Source organism: Cydia pomonella, chromosome 7 (genome assembly GCF_033807575.1).
Source record: "Cydia pomonella isolate Wapato2018A chromosome 7, ilCydPomo1, whole genome shotgun sequence".
Classification (NCBI taxonomy): Eukaryota; Metazoa; Arthropoda; class Insecta; order Lepidoptera; family Tortricidae; genus Cydia; species Cydia pomonella.
This window is the reverse complement of record NC_084709.1, coordinates 4123882-4145323: the sequence shown is the minus strand read 5'-3', so window position 1 is coordinate 4145323 and position 21442 is coordinate 4123882. Positions and strand designations below refer to the sequence as shown.

Here is a 21442-nt window from a genome sequence, read left to right as displayed (position 1 = left end):
AACGTTTGGAACCCCAAAACTTTGTAGCTGCAAAGTTTTCTTTGACAATCCAACTCTATTTCAAATCCTCTGTGTATTAAATAACTTAATTCTCTTTGGTACATATATGACATCTACTTGAGTTTTTAATTTATAGGTACATAAATATAGTTAGTGTGACTACTTCTAATACAGTACGTTGTTAGACAAAAAATAGCTTAAATTTGAATTTTATTACGCAAGTTCAGTGAACAATTGAATGGATTTCCAGCAGACAGTCGTATTTTATAAATAGGTGTTGTTTCCATTATCTAAAGTTACCCTTTTATTCCCTGTTGATGTAAATTTACGTCATTTATAGCGTAGAAATTAATAAAATGATACCACAAACCTTAGTCGATGAAAATAGCAGTGACAAATATGATACGGGCGACCACGGGGAATAGTTATTTGTTTTACAAGAGGGCCAAATTGTTGTTTAACCGCTCGTGCTAATATTGATATCCGAGCAAGTGAAAGATTCCAAAATGGTTTGAAAAGTGGAATCTTGAGCGTTGCCAGGGTTGAAACTAGGCAGGAGGGTTAAACAAAATTTGCCACCGAGTGAAACACAAAATTGTTTACCACACTAAGCGTAACTGTAAAACATCAAACAAAATGAAACCCAATCAAATCCAAATGAACGTTATTATATATTTATCATTCGTCATCATTCAAAAGTCGATTCTACCAGCCAACATAAGGAAACAATTCAAAAATTGCATTAAATTACGTCTCTCGTGAATAAAATGCAAATTTCTCATCAGCTACTGAACAAACAAGACAGCCTTTACGAGCTGGTGTGTAGTTTAAAAAGGTTACATTAGTATAAAATAAACTTTAAGTTATTTTAAGTAACTCTTAAAACAACTTAAAGGATTATATATTGTTTCAATACATAATAAGAAACCGTTAAAAATAAGACCACATTAGCATATTCCATAAAGAATGAAAAGGTCCTCATGTTCAAATGAATAAAAGAAGAGACATTTATCGACCATCGACCTTTAGACGGTAACGGTTACAATGAAACTAACAAAAACAATTGATAATTATTTATTCACCATTTCCTATTTTATTGGTATCGCCGTACGTTTGGACAATTACTTTTTGTGTTCTGATGGTTTTAAGTAATGTAATCAAACGAATAAAATTATATGTAATGAAGATAAAAATATCGCTGGATCAATTTGGCATCATTTGTCTAAGTCCTAATTGGAATACTCATATAGTCTCACTTACAGTCAATTAATTTGAATAAAAATGGCCACAAACACAGTTCATAGAGTTCAAGAAAACACCTTACGTGATTGCAATACAATTTACGTATAGTTCGTTAACTGTTGCGATATTTGTTTAAAAGCTGTAGGTGGTTGTGATAATCTGCACCAAATAATGGGCCAATCGAGCTTTAGTTATTAAATCTCATTCCAATATGATACTGGTCTGATACTGATCTGTTGGTGTCATAAGTGACGTTTTTGGTTGAAGGTTGACATAATGCGCAATTCAGCAGGTCCTATAAAGGAGATCGGAACAGATCCATGTTAGATCAGTAACATTTTATTGTTGGAATTGACCTGTGATTGTGATCCAAAATTATTGGCCTTCCGTCTAAAGGCTAACTCTGCACCGGCTATGAAATAACAAAGCGTGGAAGTGACACTCTTTAATTCATATTTACATGGGACCAAAAAATCGATCGATGGGATTGGTGGGCTAAATTGGCTACCTAATGGACATCGCCGAAAAGAGATGGCGCTGGTGGACGACGTCGACGCATTTTGCAGCGATTGGTGGAAGCATGTAACAAACTGTAATGACTGGAGGAAGAAAGGAGACGCATTTGCCCAGCAGTGGGATAAAAATAAGGCTACTTAAAACATGGGACCAATTCCCATAAATGGTGGCACGTCCACACTCTGTTGCTGCAAAGCTTGTGCAAAGTTATCTTGGCCCGACTCTCTAACCATAAATGCGACTTATTAAATATACAACATAATTGGAAAATTACAAATAGTTTTTCTTCGCTAACAATGGCTTTTTGTCATACAAAAAAATACTAGCAGTACGTATAATATCAATTACAAAAATACTCATTGTGCTTATAATATTTGTTCAAATTTAAATTTAATATTTGTTATGTTATTTAAGTTATAAATTATCAAACAAATAAGACAACACAATTTATAAATAAATAATTTCGATGTCATATATAAATTGAGCAAATCGTTTATAGTAAAAATAAGACTAAGAATATTATAAAACTTAAACTACTCATATATTTCAAACATCACAAAATAATTGTCTAAAATAAAACCTCGTTACAATATAAATGGGGTATTAAACTCTTCATATACCTACTAACTGACTATACAATTAATTTAGATTTCATCCATGTTCACCTTTTACTTTAATTTCGTTTAGACTAAGAACTAAAACGAAGTAATATTAACATAGCATCACAAACTGTATCCTTACTTAAAGAAGTATTTTCGCTAACAATCCTTCTTTCCATCTGTAACATTAGTTTTTATATCTTCTTCATTAACTTCACTTGTTACTTTAACATGCCCATTAATTACATTGCTATCTACATTCTTAACTTCTTTTTTGATGTCTCCGTTTTGAACAACTTTTTTGTGTATTTTAATATAGTTTTGATAATAGAAGTTACCGAACATGTACAAGAAAAGACCAGCGTTTAACGAGAGCAAAAAGTTGATACCCTTCGGGTAGTTGCAATCACCGAACATGACCGAGAAATTGTGGTAGAAAATAATGCAGAACTGGATCTGAAAAGAAAAAAAAATACATTATTTCTGCTTTTGATGATTTTATTACTAGTAAAACCTATGCTGGCACCAACTTTTAAGACCCCATTGCCAATTCCATTATAGGTCCAGTTCAAGTTTGAATACACATACCTATATTATTCATGGAGGTCTAGCAACAAGCACTTATAAATAGTGTTAGAGCGTCTCTAAGATAACTTTTAATTGTTTTGCATGTTTCAACCCCCAACGCATTGTTTGACGCCAATGTATGTCTATCTGTGGCATCGTAGCTCTCCAACGGATGGACCGATTTCGATAGTGAATTTCATTACGGTAGTTCCTATTAGCTATGTTTCAAAGAAATCAATCTAGCAATTTGAAGAGTATCAGTTTTTTTTTCATAATAAAGTAAGGCATTTCTGGCATAAATTGGATTTTTGGCATATACCTAAGCGTAGGATGTTTTTAACATTTTTAAATGAATAGTTATTTATCAAACAATAATTGCACTTGGACAATTGAATAGAACAAATTAGTATGCTCTAATTCTCGTTTTTAATATTTACATTGGTTACTACATTTACATAGGAGAACAATATTACACGGATTAACCTGGCACCAAACTAAACATAGCTTGGATTGGACCTAGGCTCTTCTGATTGCCCGATCTTCTTCTATCTTCTCAAGGTGGCCAAGCCAGCGGCGACAATGTGCTTTGGTCTCACCAATTATATTCGGCTCGGCTTAGTTCTTCTATTTTAACATTCTTTCGGATCTTATACCTACCATCGTCTCTTTTGAAAAAAACAATAGGTATAGTTCGTGTTCCGCGATGACGCGCAGATTTGTCAAATCTAACCTTTTAATTAATTATAGGGAGCGTGCATGAACTGTAGGAGGCAGCACAGGAGCCGTCAGATTTTTGGCGCGAGGCGTAAATGTGATGTTTTTTGTTCCGATGTAGCCCACAAGATGGCAGAACCTACTATGCACAAGAAAGCACGTGACGTGTAAATGTGCATGTTTATGGTTCCGATTCAGACCACAAGATGGCAGACCCTCCAACGCACACGGTCCCTATTAGACAAGGCACATGCCTTGTGTCTTCGTAAACAACACGATCTATTTAAAATAAATGCTTACCAATTGCAGTGTAGTAACATGCTTCTTCCACCACAGATACTTCTGGTACTGCGGGCCCAGCCCCGAAATCAGGTAGTAGGTATACATGATGATGTGGATGAAGGAGTTGATGACACCTAAGAGCGTCCCGTGGCCTCCTGGAAGTTTTACATTAAGATAAAGATAGTTTATTATTCAAGAAGGCATATTACAATGCGCTTATGAACGCCAAATAAAGCTACACCGACTCTAACTCTACACTTCTGACCCGAGAAGATTTAAATCCTCCCTCAATTGGAGGCGGGTATCCCAATATGAACCGGCAAGAAACTCGGCGGGACACATCTTTTCAAAACATTACATCTTATAATTAACATGCATTAAGAAAAGAAATACAATTTAGATTACTATAGAAATCATGCAATTACATACAGGTCTTAAGGTCGTAAAATATTCTGGTAATTTAAGTCTGTCGTTTTCAAATGAGAGCAATAGTTAAATTGGATTGTATGGGAGCGGCTTTTAGGCTGCTGGTTCCTGTGACTCTTGAAAAAAGGAACCCTGTTCTTCATTAGCAATTTAACGCCACAAAATGTAGCCGCGGCCGGCAAAACGTCCCACTTTTTCACTTGCCATAAACACGCCTTGACAGGTTATTCGTATAAAGATACAAGCAAATCTCGTTCTTATGGCAAGCGACATAGTGGGGCGTTTTGCCGGCCGCGATCACAAATGGTGCTTTCTTGGCTCGCAATTTTTCTAGGAATACATTATCACACCCTGATCCCTGACATTCCTAATGACGATGAAACTAATATATAATTTAAGAAAATTCCAGAAACGAAAATAACCGACGAATTAGGGCCACCCATCCTCTTTTTGAAATCAGTTATTTAAATATCAAAGGTGAAACTATTTTAGAAGTTTTCAATCAAGGGGATTGAGGGGACGTAGGAGAGAAACGAACGTGAAAAACTTTATCTCAATAAATTAAATCCATACATATTTCCATATTAATTTTGAGATTATTATAATGTATGTTTACCTAGGTATAGGCTGTTATATTTATAAAAGTTGTTATGTATTTTTCATGTCACTATAAATGTTGTCCTTGAGGCCTATTTGCAGAATATTTTTTTAATACAGTTAATTACTATTTTGCCTCCTCTAAATGTTTAGGAAGGTATATATGTGAATTTAAAGCAATATTTACCTGGCAAGAATTTCACCCCAATCCAGGCACAAATGGGCATCATGAAATGATGGTACAGATGCAAAAAGGAAATTTGCCGATTTTTCTTCCTCAACACGAAGAAAACGGTATCCAAAAGTTCAATGATCTTTGCCATGAAGTACCACCATACTGCTGCTGCCATCTGTGAAATAAGTAGTGAAACTTAGTGGCGTAAAGAGCGAACTTTCGGACGTAAGCAGTAACTTCTTAATAGGTTTTAACATTGAGACCAGATGGCGCTGTATATCGCCTCACAATAAGGAGTATTACTGCAAAGTTCTGTCGCCAGAGTACATCACTAGCACATATTGTAAATCATGGAGTAACTTATACATAATATGCCGTAAACAGTTTTTTGAGAAGTTTTCACAGCGACTTTGATGCATCAAAGTGCTTTGTTTACAGAGAGAGCCTATCGCGAAATGCGAAAATCAAAATGTCGTTAGCTGCTTCTCTATCGCTCGAATATGCAATAGTGATAGAGAGGCAGATATCAAAATTTCGAAGACCCTCAGCACATGCTAGTGGCGCTCTCTACTCATAGTTTTATTTATTTATTTCTTATTTATTGAGAAACAAACAGTCTTAAAATAAACATATGAGCAACTTAGCTAATAGCTATGCATTGATTTCGTTATAAACCTATAGTATTGCGTAATATTCCCTATTTGCGGTACCTATCTACATGACTCGCATTTTAACATCCCTCTAATTATTCAAGTCAAGGACTTGATTTCAAAAATAATTCAATAAATATTATTTGACTGTATTTATATAATTAAAAATGTATGTACACTACAAAATAAATTAATGTACTAAACTTCGAAGAAATATTTTCAAACATTTTACGTGATAGCTTCGCCATAGAAAATGAACTGTAATAGAGATCATTATTCTGTGATTATTCCTATACACCGTGTTTTAGGGTGCATTCTCGAGCCTAAATTAAGTAACTTTCTCAAAGACACCGGTATTCTAATTACCTCAATTTCGGAGATAATCATTAATTATTTTTTTCTTATTATAAGGCCTTAACGAGCGTATACACTTACCTTAGGGCCTGTATACATATTGATTAGTGTTTAGTAGGAGTGTGTACATTTGATACTAAACGTAAATACTATTTGATTGATACTATCTTGGACGATTGATGTTTGGTTGAATTAAATGTAATGCCCGTGCTACAACAACGCTTTATGCAACATTTAATTAGTTTTTTCTTTAATAAAAAAAAAATAATTATAAAAAAAATTTTTTTTGTAAATTAACTACACCATTTAGTTTCCTTAAACGTACTTACCCATAACCCGGAGTTAAAGCAATTCAATAAAAACACGGTGTATAGGTATTGGTACAGTCAAGGTATTAAATATAGACACGGACAAAGTGCCAAAAATATGTATACACGCCTTTATTGGCCATACATTAAAGTAGTGTATACATATTTTTGGCACTTTGTCCGTGTCGATATCTAATACCTTGACTGTACCATGGTAAGTTTAAATTAGCAAATTCCTAACAGCTTGACTTGGTAACATTTATGGTACTTGACCATTATTTATTTTTACAGAATGCGCATTAAAATCAGAATTGTTATTAGGTCCGGAACTATTAGTGAAGTAGGTACATTTTTAAGAAATAATAAGACTGCAGTGTACATACAATATTACTCTAGTCTTATGGATCCTGTAACTATGTTATTATTCTTATTCTTACTTACTCTTTTTGCTTTGGGCGAATCCGAATAGTCCACTGGTTGGCAAGAGAAGTTATAGTCATTCCACCATCCGGATACTAAACCCTGGAATAAAAATACAGTAAGTTTTATTTAAAAATACTAACTAAAACTAACTAACTGCTTTGGCTCAGCGATCCAAAAAGAATCTTGGCCTCCGAAACGAGACACCACCTGTCCCGATCCAGGGCGGAAAATACAGAAAGTTTTATTTTAAAATACAGTAAGTGTTGCGACTGCAACTTAATATTATATAAAAATCAATGCAGTAGCTAAACGCAGCCGTCGGGCTCGGCTATTATTCGGAGGCTTTTTAAAAGCACCAATAGGAGCGCTCCACATAATCTGTATCGCGGCCAATTGGAAGCATTTAAATCTAAACCTTTTGTACTGAATAAGTCAAATATTGCAAATCACTCTTGCATCATCCTCCATACTTTCAACACCTACTTTCTACATTGAACCGTTTTGGCAAGAACCCTTGTAAACCAGTACCTTTTGGGAAGATTATACTTCACTTCATTATAAAACGAAGTTTTATTTAAGTCGTCGAGATCCTGACCTGCACGGCGGCTACAGTAAGTTTTATTTTTTAGAAAATTTGCCCGGGAAGGGTGTTATATCCAGTGTTATACAGTGTGTATTTTTGATATAACCACAAACTTAAACTAGACGTAGGTTTTGGTGCTATAAAACTATTTTGAAAGATTTTTTAAAATTAGTCTCAGCTACCAGAGCATAATTAATTTTTGATTTTATTTCGTGCGGCAATGTACGTCGTACCGTACGTCATGATCACTTGTGACAGTTGTGACATATAATAATTAGTGTTCATAGTTAATGTTTCTCTCTAGAGCATTAAGGGGTCGTGAAACCGATCTTTTTGTATATCAAGTTATATTAAATATTTATGTTATATTATTTTATGTTCATTAATCATGTTATTTAGCGACATGTTCACTTGACACATTGATGGTCTCAAGGTCATAGGAATTACGAGCGCCCATACGTCAATCACTACACCTTATAAAACAAAGTCCTCCGCCGCGTCTGTCTGTCTGTATCTTTGTTTGTTCGCGTTAAACTCCAAAAACTACTGAACAGATTTTCATGCAGTTTTCACCTATCAATAGAGTGATTCTTCATGAAGGTTAAGGTGTATAATTTGTTAAGGTTTTGTATAACCTGTTCGAACCCGGGGCGGGTCGCTAGTTACCTCATAAAGCAAGATATATCATTTACCTCATAAACCAGGAATACAGACATCAGCACTTGCGAAATATTGTACACAACTATGGTGTTCTTGAGGTCATATGGTTTCCGATCCCTCATGTAGCGAGGACCCACTGATGTGCAAAAGTACACGTATGTGGCTAAGATGGTCAGTAGGGGTCCGGGGCCTGACATCAGCGTCCATTCTTCTGTTCGGGGGTCTGAAAGGAAAGACAATTTAATAAATACACACGATGTTTTTTTTTTAAGTCTGTTAATTTCAAGGGTGCATTCCTGAGCTTAAATTAAGTAACAGTCTCAAAGAAACCGGTATTCTAATTTACTCAATTTTGGAGATAAATGATGATTTATTTTTATCTGATAAGGTCCCTAAAGAGCGTGTACCTTGTTGCCTTAGGCCCTGTTTACATATTGATTGGTGTTGCGTATGAGTTTATATATTTGCTAACAAACGCAAGTACTATCTGGGACGATCGATATTCGAAATTTCTTCTTATACATTTTAACTTCGAAACTAAGTAGCGGCTTTAAAATTACACCTTTGATCTAATAAATAATAAAATAAATATTATAGGACATTATTACACAAATTGACTAAGTCCCACAGTAAGCTCAATAAGGCTTGTGTTGAGGGTACTTAGACAACGATATATATAATATATAAATACTTAAATACATAGAAAACACCCATGACTCAGGAACAAATATCCATGCTCATCACACGAATAAATGCCCTTACCAGGATTTGAACCCGGGACCATCAGCTTCGTAGGCAGGGTCACTACCCACTAGGCCAAACCGGTCGTCAAAATAATATATAGATATACACAGACGGACGGGCGGACGGACGGATGGACAGACTGACATGACGAAACTATAAATGCCGTTTTTGCTATTTTGGCTACGGAACCATAAAATATATAAATAAATAAATAAATATTATAGGACATTATTACACAAATTGACTAAGTCCCACAGTAAGCTCAATAAGGCTTGTGTTGAGGGTACTTAGACAACGATATATATAATATAGAAATATTTATAAATACTTAAATACATAGAAAACACCCATGACTCAGGAACAAATATCCATGCTCATCACACGAATAAATGCCCTTACCAGGATTTGAACCCGGGACCATCAGCTTCGTAGGCAGGGTCACTACCCACTAGGCCAAACCGGTCGTCTAATATATTAAAATAATCCTAAAAGAGTAATCGCGTTTTTATTTCAGAATGGACATGTATCTACCAATTCAACTACCTATTCATACAACCTATTTTCGACATAGTGAAAGCAATTTAATATTTGACGACCTTGTCATTCCAAATTTTGATGGTAGTAGATAAACACAAAGATTAATTAAAGTACTCAAAACCGTGTAAAAACGAAACCTAAGCAATCATTGTAATGACTATTATCTTTAAGACATCTAATGGATTCGGTGCAATGCCAGTGGCTGTTTCATAATTGCAATTTGGATGATTGTTGGAAAGGCAAAGACAAAGATTTGTTGTTACTAACAACACTTTTAAGAAGTAAGCCAGTCAGAAGGGGACAGAAGATATGGCGCCGCAGGAAACTTACGAGGGAAGCAATGGCCATTCTGCGGGTTTTACTATTTAAGGGGCTCACTGATTACCAGTTCGCCGGACGATATCGGCCTATCAGTTATTCGCGATTGTTAGCTTTTGCGAATAACTGACTGGCCGATATCGTCCGGCGAACTGGTAATTAGTGGGCGCCTTTAGAGTTGGTGTATGGAAAGAGAAGAGTCATGGAAATAAGGATGGATAAATGATTCAATGATTTTAATCCCTCGGTTATATCACTAGCTATTTTATACTAAAATTATACAGAATGTTTATTGAGTCACCTACAATCATTCACGTAGTGAATATATAAGTCATACTGAGCAACTTTTATTTTCGGACCAACCGTGAAATCGCGAAAAAAATTGTCTGTTTCCTGCATTTTGGCTGTCTGACCTTGAATTTTTTATGGGAGAGTAAATTTTTTTGTGGAATTTCGGGATTGGTTCTAGTAAAAGTTGCTCAATATGACCTTTATATTCAGCCCGTAAATTATTGCAGGTGACTAAAAAAACAGCCTGTATCGATTCTGACATTTGCAGTAAAGCAATGGATTCAGCAGCAACGCGGCATCGCAATACCTACTGCATTCTGCGGACTTAGTGGCATGAAATTGAATTCTACGACTGTATTTGGCAGCAATGCTATGCGAAAATGCAGTGGCAATTGTAATAAAACTTTAAAATTTGTTAAGGTTCTAAACAACTATTTCGAGTGTGGCATTGCAGTCAATAATTTTAATATTTACCATACACCTTTTATAATATAGATACCTCTAAGTAAACATTATGTACATACACATATTATTTATGTAATCTATTATACGGACATGCGGTAGAATAATTGCAGCGATTAAATTGTGCTATCGATGAATCTTCACGGTCAAGTGGGGTTAAAGTATGACGCTGTCATAATTAAGTATTACCTACACATATATATTGTGTAATGGAATATTGATAAGTTTTCGCTATTTTTTTTTTCATATTTTATATGATGACTTGACAGACAGATAAGTAGGTATTTATTTATCTTTGGTGTGCCCCGTTCCCACGCCTCGCCACCAATTAGGAACACATACTGCGTAATTAATACCCTTTCTGATTTGTCGCCGCGTCAGTGCTCATGTATTTCTTTATTATTGGCACGGGTGTTTGAAAGCGTCAATCAGGTAGCAATACTGGGCCTTCATGGTCATCGCTAAGGGGGGACAAGACAAAAAATATGCTATAATTATCACTTTTCCTTCTTCCCCGCGATTTCCCGACATTTTGCCTCTGCTCATGGGGGCCTGGGCGCCGCTTGGAAACTATAAATGACGTAGGCTAGTATTTAAAAAAGCGACTGCCATCTGACCTTTCAAACCAGAGTGTAAACTAGGCCTTATTGGGATTAGTCCGGTTACGTCACCATGTTTTCCTTCACCGAAAAGCGACTGGTGGATATCAAATGATATTTCGTACACAAGTCCCGAAAAAGTAATTGGTACGAGTTGGGGTTTGAACCCACCACCACCGGATTGCAAATCGCATGTTCTTACTACTAGGCTACCAGCGCTTCATATCTTAATAATCACTTTCTCTCGAAACTCGAAAATTTGTAACCACTCGGTTACCCAGTTAGGGATTCTTTCCCTGCGCTATTCTATTCGATATTACTACATCAAATTCTTATAACTACGTTTTTCGTAAAGGCAAATATGCCTAGTGTATACCATCCTAGACGCCGACTCGGATTTAATAGTTTGTAATTAAATAAATAAATATAATAGGGACATTCTTATACAAATTGACTAAGTCCCACGGTAAGCCAAGAAGGCTTGTGTTGTGGGTACTCAAACCACGATGTATACAAATAATATAATAATTTAAGTATTCGTATAATATACACTAATACTTAAATTCATAAAAAAACATTCATGACTCAGGAACAAATATCTGTGCTCATCACACAAATAAATGCCCTTACCGGGATTCGAGACCAGGACCATATAAATATGTCTAATGTTATGACCCTGCCTACTTTCGGGCATACCAAACAGCGTGTTTGTCAAGGACATATCAAAACAACATCAAAATCTTACCATATTGTCAGATCTCAATCGGCTTCTATTCGCTATGTGCACGACTGTCACGCAACCTAGTGTCCGCAGCTCTAGGGGAAAAACGTCAATTCACTACATCCTATAAAACTACTCCAAAACTAAAAACTACTGCACGGATTTTCATAAGGACTTTCATCTATCAATATAGTGATTCTTGAGGAAAGCTTAGGTATATAACTTGTTAAGGTTTTGTGTGAATTAGTTCAAATATAACGATGTTGTCGGAAAAAATCACGCTGGCTAGGAGCTTTAATCGAAAACGCTGGAATGACCGAACGGGATAGTCTTATATACTTTATTGTTTGAAAAATCTAAAAAAATATATGATATACATTACCATGCAAACTTCCACCGAAAATTGGTTTGAACGAAATCTAGTAAGTAGTTTTTTTTTTAATACGTCATAAAATTTTAAAAATTTTTTTTCATCAAACCCATACGTGTGGGGTATCTATGGATAGGTCTTCAAAAATGATATTTAGGTTCTCATTTTTAGGGTTCCGTACCCAAAGGGTCAAACGGGACCCCATTACTAAGACTCCGCTGTCCGTCCGTCCATCCGTCTGTCCGTCTGCCACTAGGCTGTACCTCAGGAACCGTTATAACTAGACAGTTGAAATTTTCACAGATGAATTTCTGTTGCCGCTATAAAAAGTACAGAACCCTCGGTGGGCGAGTCCGTCTCCGGTTATTTTTTTATTCCCAGATCGTTAATTTTAGTATGGATTATGACCAACAAACCAGACCAAATTACGTAGGTTGTGTTTGGTATATTGTCAGGAATGTTAAAACGTGTTTTTAATTTAGTCGCATTGCGTATGTTCTGTCCCTAACGGCACGGGTATAGCACATCTATAAGATCCTACCTATATGAACACAGCACCTGCGCTTCCTTACGCAACGTTCGACCTTGACCGACGCCCGCGCATGCTCAAGCACGGTCTGGCGAACAACACGCACAAATGCAACTGCGGATGCATTACACGAAGCTTTAAGGTGCCGGAGGCTCCGGAGAGCGGAGTATTTGAAAATTTGTAACGATTTTTTTAGATAACAATACGGTTGCTAAAATTTGTGACAATCCATATCGAAAGGGACCTTATGGCGGTCGGCGCTTATTAACTGTTGTACAATTTTAATTCTGATATTTAACTCTCCATTCCATAAATAACGATACTTTCACATAAATTGATAATTCAAAGGACCCACAAGAAATACTATAAAAGTTCATACATCATTCATGTTCATGTTTTTTTTAAACACATGTGTTTTCAAATCAAAACAAATATTAATGCAGTACAGTCAGCATCAAAAGCAGCGGATCAAACAAGGTTTCAAAAGTATCTACCATTCTGTAACAGGTTAACAAAAAGTGATAGTTCTATATGTAGAATAATTAAGACGGTAAAAGATATACCTCTGAACATAAATTTTAGAGATTTGGAAAAGTTATACGGAATATCAGATACTATTGACGCGTTGTTTCATCCGCTACTATTGATGCTGACTGTACTACGCGACGTAAGCGCCGTCCGCCATAAGGTCCCTTTATGATATGGATTGACAGATTTAATAAGCAATTTTAAAGGATTTTCTCTAGGAACTTCAGCAATTCGAATCCCGATTTTATTTACTTTCGACAGAAAAAAATCACGAACATAACGGCCCGATTTGAAGAGTGATTAAGACACGTTTAAGATCTTGGAAAGATCTTTAAAAGATCGATAACTAAACGACATGTCAAAATTGACGTTTATTTCGATTCCGCTGTGATCCCAGTAAGATCTATCTACGATATTTCTAACGTCAAAGTGACATTGGTTGCCCGAATCGAGCTGCTTCTGTGAATTATACGACATAAAAAAGATAACTGATAAAGATAATTTGACGACCGGTTTGGCCTAGTGGGTAGTGACCCTGCCTACGAAGCTGATGGTCCCGGGTTCAAATCCTGGTAAGGGCATTTATTCGTGTGATGAGCATGGATATTTGTTCCTGAGTCATGGGTGTTTTCTATGTATTTAAGTATTTATAAATATTTATGTATTATATATATCGTTGTCTAAGCTCTCTCAACACAAGCCTTATTGAGCTTACTGTGGGACTTAGTCAATTTGTGTAATAATATCCTATAATATTTATTATTATTTAAGCTTACTTTGAAGATAAAGCGTTTTGCGTTTTGTTTGAGATGGTTGTAGTTTTAATTTTTAATTACATATTGTAAAATAAATGTTACTAAGAAAAATATTCCTAAAAAAAAGTTCCTAACGCTCATATAAATAAATAAATATTGTAATCTACTAACAGTTTAATAAAAACATTATATTACTAACATAATATCAATAATCAATCAATAGTCAATTTGTGTAATAATGTCCTATAATATTTATTTATTTTATTTTATTTTATAATATGGGCTTCATGCCTGAAATTTAATATTGAATTGAATTGGATTGAATTGAATTGATTTGATTTGCGATCCCGCACCGTCACAGTATTTTAAGTAGCAGTGTGGAGGGCACAAAAAAAACGGTGCGCTTACGGTCCGTCACAGCGATTCCGTCTGTCTGTCATCGTTTCAAGCAATTGTCGCCATCCGAAATCCGGATTAGTTCCCGATTCGCCGGATTCTTGTTTCGTCGGATTGTAACGTTCTAAAGGATATCCGGCGAAACAAGAATCCGGCGAAACAAGAATCCGGCGAGTCGGGAACTAACCGAAATCCGAACTTTGCCTACCTATATTCTAATAAAAAAAAAGTGTTTGCTTTTTTTTTTTAGAAAACAAACAGTCTTAAATAAATGAACTAAAACTAGGCCTAAAGCTTCCTACGTCTAAAAAAACTATTACATAGAAATGTAAATTACGCGATTATAAATTACTGGTTTAGTTGTGTACTACATGCAAGCAAAGTAAGAAAACATACAAAACTATGCAAAATATGACTGACTTAATTTTTATATTGCTTTTATACTACGTCGGTGGCAAACAAGCATACGGCCCGCCTGATGGTAAGCAGTCTCCGTAGCCTATATACGCCTGCAATTCCAGAGGAGTTACATGCGCGTTGCCGACCCTAAACCCCCCCCCCCCCCCCCTCGTTGAGCTCTGGCAACCTAGTTGTTTGCAGTGCTTTTACGCATATTAAACTGACGCTATTATTTAATGCCAGACATCGCACTAAGACAGACATGTAGATATGTAGCTTGCATAATAGGTGAATCAAGGAAGTTTCGTTATAATAAGGATATTTTATCCTCACAGTACTCAAACGCACTTGATCGTATTGAATTGAAAGATCGTATTTAAAAGATTGGCGCGTCACGGTCAAAATATCAAGAGAAATATATAAATAAGTTTTTCCCGAGATAAGAACTAACTATATCGAGTTTTCGCCGCCGAAAACCCGAGATCCCCGAAATAATTATACAAGAATTGCTCCTTTCGGTCTTATTTTTCAAACACCAGATAAAATTATCTGTCAGATAAAGATAGCACGCTCCCTTTCTTTCACAAGCAAGAAGAAAAAGATAGTGTCATCTTTATCTGACCTTATCAGACCTTAAGGGTATAGCATATTGTGTACATATTTACCAGTATATATATTATTTGAAATTTGCAATTAAATCCCAACATTAAATAACAAGTATCAAGTGTAATATGAACTCATAATAAACACTAATCAATGTGTATACAGGCCCCGGTATGAACGGTAGTTACGGTATTACCCCGCAGCCACACTTATCCTTATTGACCTTAAATAATGAACCATGTGACTTGGCTACATTTACATTGAATATCAAAGTTTTTTTTTACTACAAAACTTACTACGATTTTTTACATGATACGTTTTTGATAAGTAAGTTTACACACAGGTATATAGGATTTCACATAGTAAGGTGGCCTAAATGACTAGTTGTTGAAATTGAGGTTTACTACCTTGACTGGCAATAAACCTTAAATGAAATTACTAAAACTCATCATACTTTGTAATTTAGTCATTTAATATTCGATATCTCTAAAAAGGTTTTATGGTTAGTTTGTACTTGACATACACCGTGTTTTTATTGAATTTCGTTAACTTCGGGGTATCGGTAAGTACGTTTAAGAAAATTAAATGGCATAGTTAATTTTCAAAAAACAATTTTTTTTTCGTTTTTTTTTTACTATTTTTTTTGATAAAAGTAACTAAATGTTGCATATAGCGTTGTTGTAACACGGGCATTACATTTAACTCAACCAAACAATTAAAAACTGTGACATATCAATGTCATTTCGATCGTCCAAGATAGTACTTACGTTTAGTAGCAAATGTATGAACTCGCACTAAACGTTAATCAATAAGTAAACAGGCCCTAAGGCAAGTGTACACGCTCGTAAGGGCCTTATAAGATAAAAATTAATGATTGATTATCTCCGAAATGGAGTTAATTAGAATATCGGTGTCTTTGAGAAAGTTACTTAATTTAAGCTCAGGAATGCACCCTTGAAATTAACGCAAATCAAAAAAAAAACACGGTGTATAAGTAGTGTCATACATCTGATTTTTAAAGTTAATATTACAAGCATAATACAAATTGGCAACGATTTTATAATTTTATTTCATCAACACAATTTCATTTATTATATGTTAGAAAATTAAATTATCCCGTATTCGAAGTTACCAATGGCTTATACTAAAACTATGACTGTGGTAGGTAGGTTTTATTGATAGTTGACTACATACTTATAAGATCTTTTACATACGTTATATTTATATTACCAACATATTCAAGCTAGTCACGTTTAACTAGGTGAATCATGACAGAATGCATTATGCTCAAAGTGCGTACACCTATGTTTATCAGCTGGTCATATTTTGCATATTGATTCGAAAACAGCACCTTATTTCATGGTAATAAGGAATAGCACGCATAATTATGAGTACAAGTACGACTGGTTTCTAAAATTATATAATTTTATGGCATTTATGCATATTTATGCATTCCAATGCAAGTTGAAAGTCCTAGGATCAAAAAGTTAAGTTGGATGGGATAAGATACATATGTATTACTTAACATATATGTAACATATACATATATGTCTCTGTTTGACCCAAATGGTTGATGGTAGAATGTCTTGGGCATTAAGTCCGCCATTTGTCTTTTTTTTGTTTGTTTATTAAAATTCAAAAAGAAAAGGAACAATTGTATGAAATGTTAATTTATTCCTCGTGCAAATTTTGTGACAGTATAGAAGCTACTTTAATTTGACTTATTTCTTGTCTTTTATATTATTTAAATTTATGACAGCCGTGCTGTGATGCAAAAAAGCGCTAAGACTTTTTAAAATCCGTTTTCTGAACATACTACACCTTAACACATTACTGCAGTCAGTGTTGGCCGAAATGTTAATGCTGTAACCATCCGTTATGGGTTACGGTTCAATTTGTAATGGTTAATTTCAATTAACGTTCGGCCAACGCTGACTGCAGTACGGGAAGGTTCGTCCCCGTACGTGTACAAATAAAGTTAATTGCTTCAACGAACGTGTATTTAAAATTCTAGTATTATAATCATAAGAAACACGAAATCACAGACAAAATAGTTTGTATTTTAGTCACGTACATAGCTTATGGGTATTGCCCAATTTTATCGATTCGCACACAGGCGCCATTTTGTTAACGACTCTTTAATGATCATGTCAATTTATCGCATAACGGAGTCTAATTTATTTCCAAGGCTCATTATAATTATGTCATTATGTTTTAAAGTCATTGGTCTTGATGATTAGACATTGATGACAACCGCAAAATGCAGGTGCGAAAATGATACGGGTTTTTGTCTATTGGGAATATTAATTGGTCCAGTGGGGCTAAGACAGACGGTTCTTTATCATTTGTCACCATGTCTGGCACGTTCTATCGAGTATGTAAGTGCGAAATTGACGCATGATATGACAGGTGATAAAAATGGAACCATGATACCGCTACAGTAGGGCTAAAATGGTCGGCTCTTTATCATTTGTCACCATGCCTGTCACGTTCTAACAAGCATGCAAGTGCGAAAGTGACGCATAATATGATATGTGATAAAAATGCGACCATGATACCGCTGCTGGGTTCGAATCCCGGTAAGGGCATTTATTTGTGTGATGAGCACAGATATTTGTTTGTCAGGGATGTTTTCTATGTATTTAAGTATTTGTATAGTATATCTCTGAGTACCCACAACACAAGCTTTCTTAAGCTTACCGTGGGACTTAGTCAATTTGTGTAAGAATGTCCCTGTAATATTTATTAATTTATTAAACAGAAATAAATGTCATATACGAAACAAAGTGAATGACTAAGGCCTCCAGCTCACAAAACCTGGAAGCGAATCAGCGTCCACTCTATTCGCGGCAGGGGGCCTACCGCGAAAATCGAAGTTCATCAATTACGGGCATTTTTCTCTGTCCCTCTAATGACGTCTTAGAAAGAGTAAAAGAGAAAAATCCCCGCAATTGGCGAATTTCGGTTTTCGCGGTAGGCCTCCAGATGCCTAGACCGTTCACCCGGGCCACGGCGGAATGAGTCAAATCCTCTCACAATCCATGTATTTTGGTCTACGGCCTTTCCGGACTTGTCGGTACAGTGTACCTTCATAAACGCTGAGTTCCTTCCTGATGTGACAGCATAGTTCCATTTTTATCACTTGTCACTATGCCCGTCACTATCGCACTTACATACTTGTTAGAACGTGACAGGCATGGTGACAGGCAATAAAAATCAGGTGGTGACTATAGTTGATTCAAGGCCAATCGAATCTTAATAATGTATAAAAACGGTTTTTTTTACTTTTTGTTTAGCATGTCAATGCACGATGTTTATCTTGGCTAGGCCCCCAGGCATGTAGCATTGCACCGCACAGATTTCTTAATGCCAAGCTAAGAATGTGCCTTAGAAAGATACGAGTAGATTGGTGATATTTTTTCTAAGTGTACGTTTTTGTTTATGAAGCGCTGGTGACCTAGTGGTAAGAGCGTGCGACTTTCAATCCGGAGGTCGCGGGTTCAAACTCAAACCCCGCAAAGGTTACTTGTCACTTTTTGACATCTATCAATAAGGATATAGACTATAAAGCCATCAAAGAGCCGTTTTGCACTAAGTTACAATAAGTATATGTTTTTTTTAAATTGGTATTAACTCTGAAACTAGGCGAAATCCAGAAAAGTTTATATGACATTTTAGTCGCTAAATGTTATCAGGAATACACTATTAAAATCTTTCGGTTTCCTCATGTTACACCGTGTATAGTCCACGCTTTCCACCATTGAAATAGCATGTATTATTAAACGATAAAGCGATTAACATACCGAGTAATAGAATTATGTCTATGATCTCATCTAAGCAAAGATACGTAGTCAAATAATACATGCAAATATTACGTATACGACGCCGTACGAGTTATACGCAAATCACACACCCGGATTTTATTTTTTTTGCAATGGATCCGACAAAAGAATCATAGATTACTTGAAGAATTTACTATTAAGCTACTAATTGACAGGAGGTACAAAAACATGGTAAGGCACCAAAGTTTTGATTAGGTACTTTTTCTAATAAGTATGACGACATATAATAAAAACTTTGACATTACGGATTACTTTTTATTTAATCGTAAAGTTTAGTTTTTGAGGAACACGTTTGTGTCCTGTCCATGTTTGATTTAACTCAGAGACCATTAATAGGGGGAATTCGGGAGTATTGAACCGGTTTATAAGAATTATAAGAAAAGGTTAGCAGGTATACTTGGTTTTTTTCACAGTTCATATCCCGGTCGATTTAAGTCTAGTGATAGCATTATTTTTTGGCGCAACCCCAGTGGGGTTAGGTACGATAAATATTTTATAAACGTATATATAAATAATAATTCAGCCTATATACGTCCCACTGCTGGGCACAGGCCTCCTCTCATGTGCAAGAGGGCTCGGGCTATAGTCCCCACGCTAGCCCAATGCGGATTGGGGACTTCACATACACCTTTGAATTTCTTCGCAGATGTGTGCAGGTTTCCTCACGATGTTTTCCTTCACCGAAAAGCTAGTGGTAAATATCAAATGACATTTCGTACATAAGTTCCGAAAAACTCATTGGTACGAGCCAGGATTTGAACCCACGACCTCCGGATTGAAAGTCGGACGTCATATCCACTCGGCCACCACCGAACGTAACTGTATTTTTTTTCGCGTAAAGAATATACACCGTAAAATGTGACTATTTTGCTCCCCACTGGGTAATTTGTACTCTAACAGTTTTTATAATTATATGTAAACAATATCACAGCCTCATTTACGTGTCATGTACGGTCAACCAATTTGATTCCTAGGCCACTATAGAACCATGTCATAATGACTTCTACGACAGTGCTTATTGAGTGATGCATGTCATGTATAGAGTAGTTAAAGCAACAAGGTTCTATAGTGGCCTAGGATTCAAATTGGTTGGCTGTACATGATGGTGATGGCCCACTTTAAATCAGCATATAGGTACAGCGTGTATTTTTGAGACAACCGCATAATCAAAGGATTAGTTAAGGCTTTAATGAACACACTTTCATAGATTTCATAAAAAAATGGACGACTTTAATTTTTCCATATATAATAATTCAGTAAGCAATATATCACTACTTTGTTTTAACTAAAAACGTGAAACGTGAAATACATTGCCACTCGAAAAAAATTCAAAAATTAAATATGATCTGGTAGTTAAGACTTAATTTAAAAAATTCTTTCAGAATTGTTTTATAGCACTAAAACCTACGTCTAGTTTAAGTTTGCGGTTATATCAAAAATACATACTGTATATCAACATACCTACCACAAAATAATAATATTATTACAATTTTAATTTAATTTCTAATTTTGAAGCAAAGTAGGCACGTTTAACGGTATCTCAATAGTGTTAATATTTGTTACCGCTCAGCCAATTGGGAAAATCCATTATAATACAATGCTGATTTTCCTTATTCCTTACCGTCCGATTATGTGCCTAGCAGCAGAAGTCAAGCGGGCTCACAAATTAACTGAACACAACTTTATCCTCCTAACTCCAGGAAAATTTACTCGAATTTCGAGTTATAATAAAAGAATGTTCCAAATTCAAAACTACAAAAACTGCTGGGAATTAGGAGGTAATTGTTTAGAGAATAACGTGTGAAGGTCATTTTGAACACCTCAGCCGTTTAGCTCCTTCTACTCCTGCGTGGCTCGCACCAGTTCGGCACTGACATAAACGCTATCGAGAACGTAACTTACTTTCTATGCATCTCGCTCGTACTCGTATATAAGTGCAAGACAGATGTGTAGAAAGTTAATTACGTTTTCGATAGCGGATATGTCAGTTTTGACATTGTCAGTGAGTCATGGTACGGGTACACACTGTAAAAACTAAAACCGACGACTGGACGCACGCGGCGCGCGGCGAGTAGAGCGGGTGGCGGGCGGCGCGGCAAGCCGTCGCCATTTTCGTCCAAAATAGTCCCATTCAAGTCTATAAGGTAGAAGTACTAGTGCTCGACGCTGCAATAGTCACCGACATGGGCACTTTATTTCATGGAAATATAGGTTAAATTTGAACAACGAAGATTTTTCTGTATTCGAACTTA

The 21442-nt window shown here is 35.8% G+C and overlaps 1 protein-coding gene across 1 annotated transcript in view; it reads right to left on the bottom strand.

The window, feature by feature from the left end:
• Positions 1-1058: 1058 nt before the first annotated feature.
• Positions 1059-21442, bottom strand: part of LOC133519605 (elongation of very long chain fatty acids protein AAEL008004-like) — a 51395-nt gene continuing 31011 nt past the window's right edge. The window contains exons 3-7 of the mRNA XM_061853635.1: positions 8129-8319; positions 6872-6952; positions 5131-5293; positions 3939-4075; positions 1059-2813 (exon numbers count right to left, since the gene is read on the bottom strand). Coding sequence (XP_061709619.1) covers positions 2517-2813; positions 3939-4075; positions 5131-5293; positions 6872-6952; positions 8129-8319 — 869 coding nt within the window. The 3' untranslated portion in view covers positions 1059-2516. The remainder of the gene's footprint in view (positions 2814-3938; positions 4076-5130; positions 5294-6871; positions 6953-8128; positions 8320-21442) is intronic.